The sequence below is a fragment of the Musca autumnalis genome, unplaced genomic scaffold (genome assembly GCF_047663935.1).
Source record: "Musca autumnalis isolate F117 unplaced genomic scaffold, ASM4766393v1 scaffold_3, whole genome shotgun sequence".
Lineage (NCBI taxonomy): Eukaryota > Metazoa > Arthropoda > Insecta > Diptera > Muscidae > Musca > Musca autumnalis.
Window position 1 is genome coordinate 226,502,464 of NW_027411866.1, and position 4,114 is coordinate 226,506,577.

Below are 4,114 nucleotides of genomic sequence, written 5' to 3' on the forward strand. Positions count from 1 at the left end.
ACTCGTGGATATTTAAGAAGTATTTTTTATGGACACCCAAGCCTCGTGGACTGGACTGAATATTTTTTGTAGATACGAAAGGCTCGTGGATTTTTAAGGAACATTTTTGTTGACTTGGATTTTGAAGGAATTTTTTTATAGACACCCAAACCTCATGGATTTTTAAGGATTATATTTGGAGACTCTCATGAAACGTGGATTTTTAAGGAATATTTTTTGTGGCCCCCATGTTCGGGGATTTTAAAGTAATATTTTTTGCGGACACCCAGGACTCGTGTATTTTTAAGAAATATTTTTTTTTTTTGAAATCCAAGACTCGTGGATTTTTACGGGATAAGTTTTGTGCACACCCAAGGCTCGTGGATTTTTAAGAAATATTTGTCGAGGACTCTAAAGACTCTTGAATTTTTAATGAATATTTTCTTGTGGACTCCAAAGACTCGTGGATTTTTAAGGAATGTTTTCTGTGGTCACCCAAGACTCCTGGATTTTTAAGGAATATTTTTATAGACACCCAAGACTCGTGGATTTTTAAGGAATATTTTTTGGGGACTCTAAAGACTCGTGAATTTTTAATGAATATTTTCTTGTGGACTCCAAAGACTCGTGGATTTTTAAGGAATGTTTCCTGTGGTCACCCAAGACTCCTGGATTTTTAAGGAATATTTTTATAGACACCCAAGACTCGTGGATTTTTAAAGTATATTTTTTGGAAGAACCTAAGACTCGTGGATTTTTAAAGTATATTTTTTTGAAGAACCTAAGACTCGTAGATTTTTAAACTATATTTTTTGTGGACACCCAAGACTCATGGATTTTTAAGGAATATTTTTTGTGGACACCCAAGACTCGTGGATATTTAAGGAATATTTTTTGTGGACACCCAAGGCTCGTGGATTTTTAAGGAATATTTTTTGTGGACACCCAAGACTCGTGGATATTTAAGGGATATTTTTTGTGGACACCCAAGGCTCGTAGATTTTTAAGGAATACTTTTTTGTGGACACCCAAGGCTCGTGGATTTTTAAGGAATATTTTTTGTGAACACCCAAGTCTCGTGGATTTTTAAGAAATATTTTTTGTGGACGCCCAAGGCTCGTGGATTTTAAGAAATATTTTTTGTGGACACCCAAGGCTCGTGGATTTTTAAGAATTTTTTTTGAGGACTCCAAAGACTCGTGGATTTTTAAGAATTATTTTTGAGAACTCTGAAGACTAAAGTGGATATTTAAGAAGTATTTTTTATGGGTACCCAAGGCCCGTGGATTTTTACTGAATATTTTTTGTGGACACCCAAGGCTCGTGGATTTTTAAGGAATATTTTTTGTTGACTCTAAACACAGGTGGATTTTGAAGGATTTTTTTTATATACACCCAAGACTCATGGATTTTTAAAGAATATTTTAGGGGGACTCTAAACACACGTGGATTTTTAAGGAATCCCCCAATGCTCGGGGATTTTAAAGAAATATTTTTTGCTGACACCCAGGACTCGTGTATTTTTAAGAAATATTTTTTTTTTTGAAATCCAAGACTCGTGGATTTTTACGGGATAAGTTTTGTGCACACCCAAGGCTCGTGGATTTTTAAGAAATATTTGTTGTGGCCACCCAAGTCTCGTGGATTTTTAAGGAATATTTTTTTGTGGACACCCAAGGCTCTTGGATTTTTAAGAAATATTTTTTGTGGCCACCCAAGGCTCGAGGAATGTTTTTTTTGTGGACACCCAAGGCTCCTGGATTTTTAAGAAATATTTTATGTGGTCACCCAAGGCTCGTGGAATATTTTTTTGTGGACATCCAAGGCTGGTGGATTTTTAAGAAATATTTTTTGTGGCCTCCAAGGCTCGTGGATTTTTAAGAAATATTTTTTGTGCCTTGGGTGCTCGTGGATTTTTAAGGAATATTTTTGGGACTCAAAAGACTCTTGGATTTTTAAGGAATATCTTTTACGGGACACCCAAGACTCATCGATTTTTAAAGAATGTTTTTTGTGGGCACCTAAGCCTCGTGGATTTTTACGGAATATTTTTTATGGACACCCAAGACTCCTGGATTTTTAAGGTATATTTTTTTGGGGACTACCACGACTCATGGATTTTTACGCAATATTTTTTGTGGACACCCAAGGCTCGGGGATTTTTAAGTAATATTTTTTTGTGGACACCCAAGTCTAGTGGATTGTTACGGAATATTTTTTGTGGAACCCAAGGCTCGTGCATTTTTAAGGAATATTTTTTTTTGTGGACACCCAAGGATCGTGGATTTTTAAGGAATATTTTTTTTGTGGACACCCAATGCTCGTGGATTTTGAAGGAATACTTTTTGTTGACTCTAAACACAAGTGGATTTTTAAGGAATATGTTTTCTAGACACCCAAGACTCGTGGATTTTTAAAGAATATTTTTTTGTGGGCACCTAAGCCTCGTGGAATATTTTTTATGGACACCCAAACCTCCTGGGTTTTTAAGGAATCTTTTTTTTGGGGACTCTAAAGACTCGTGGATTTTTAAGGAATATTTTTTGTGGACACCCAAGGCTCGTGGATTTTTATAAAATATTTTTTGTGATACCTTAGGCTCGTGGATTTTTAAGAAATAGTTTTTGTGATACCCTAGGCTCGGAGATTTTTGAGGAATATATATTTTTTTTGATAGCCAAGACTATTAGGGAAGAAATTATAACCAATAATTTTATTTAAAACAAATTTTCAAAAAAGTTTCCAATTCAATAATTTGACATTTTTGTTGCAAAAAAAAAAATTAAATCTACCTTACACACATTTCAAATTTTCCTTCTTCTCTTCCATTGCCCTACAATTGATTTTCATAGGCATTACGCCACTCTTCATTGTGGTATTCAATTGCTTGGCCACGTGCTGCCAATTCTTCAGATGTTAATTGATATTCTTCCTCTTCGGTGATAAACAATTGACGTAAAGCATCAGCAAAATGTTTGGCGGTATCCACCATAGATTGCCACATATTGGCAAATGTTTGAGCTATTTTTTCGGCCCTTTCAGAAATAGGCTCGCCAGGTGATTTTGGTCTTTCTGCCTCTGCAAATGAGGGTATGACATCGTAATTTTCATCTTCTTCCCCATAAGTATCACGTCTAAGGCGGTGAAGATGATGATGTAAGGGTCCTGGTTGGGCTTTCATCAAAGTAGATGATGATGCATAAGCCTATTTTTATGTTTTTTAGAAGGGTACACCATTAAAGAAAATTAATGATTTATAACGTAAAAGGGGAAAAATGTTTAAAAAAGTACTTACCTTGGGTTTATTTAAAGCCCGCGACCCCTCAACTCTCATTAGCATCAAACAACCCAAACCCATCATTAAGCACAGCATCAAAAGCGGAAACGAACCATTGAAAGTTTGGGTAATTTTGTGTGTCCCCTTTATCAACGACATCTTCGTGATTGCTGACAAATAATAAGAATAATAATTGTTATTAATTTTGCTTTTGTTGTTCTTCTTCTTGTTTCTCTTTTGTTTAATTTTTCTGTGATGGCTTTTAATTTTATTGAGTTTGTTGTTTTTGTTGTTGTTTTTTGTGAATGTTCCCAATTTACAAGGCCTTTAATTGCCAAGAGCTATTGTTTGCCCATGTTGTTGTATCCTTATTTTCAACTTTCTAATATCCTTTTCTGTATAAAACACAAAATTGAGAATTTAAACGTTTATTTATTATTTCCTACCGTTCAGTTACAGTTGCTGGAAAAATTTTACAATTGTTAACAAAGCCATTTTCTAACAGGGCTATTATACTTTTTGTTACCTTCAAAAGGTATACAATTACTCTTTGTTGTAGAGTGGTGAAGGAGTGTGGGAGGAATGGTGTATGGTTGCAAAAACATGTACTTTGGTGATATCTGTTTGCATTTCATCAGCATAGCTGGTGGCAGCAGTAGACTGATTATTCTGCTGTGTTTGATGTAAAGGAAGTGACCGGAAATGTTTTTGTTTTCAGTTTTTTTGCTTTATTTGCCCAGCTTAGTTTGTTATCTTTGTACAGCAAACATGCAAACTTGGCATATTGTGCACAAATAATGTCATAGTTGTTGTTGTTATTAAAGATATTCATCATTAGATTGTTTGAGTAACAGCAGT

At 34.9% G+C, this 4,114-nt stretch overlaps 1 protein-coding gene across 1 annotated transcript; it reads right to left on the minus strand.

Annotated features, from left to right (window-relative positions):
• Positions 1-2,665: 2,665 nt before the first annotated feature.
• LOC141399044 (uncharacterized) lies at positions 2,666-3,820 on the minus strand. The gene is made up of 3 exons (XM_073977026.1): positions 3,703-3,820; positions 3,275-3,426; positions 2,666-3,184 (listed from the first exon to the last, which is right to left on the minus strand). The coding sequence occupies exons 2-3, from the start codon at positions 3,413-3,415 to the stop codon at positions 2,813-2,815; spliced, it is 513 nt and encodes a 170-aa protein (XP_073833127.1). The 5' UTR covers positions 3,416-3,426; positions 3,703-3,820; the 3' UTR covers positions 2,666-2,812.
• Positions 3,821-4,114: the final 294 nt, after the last annotated feature.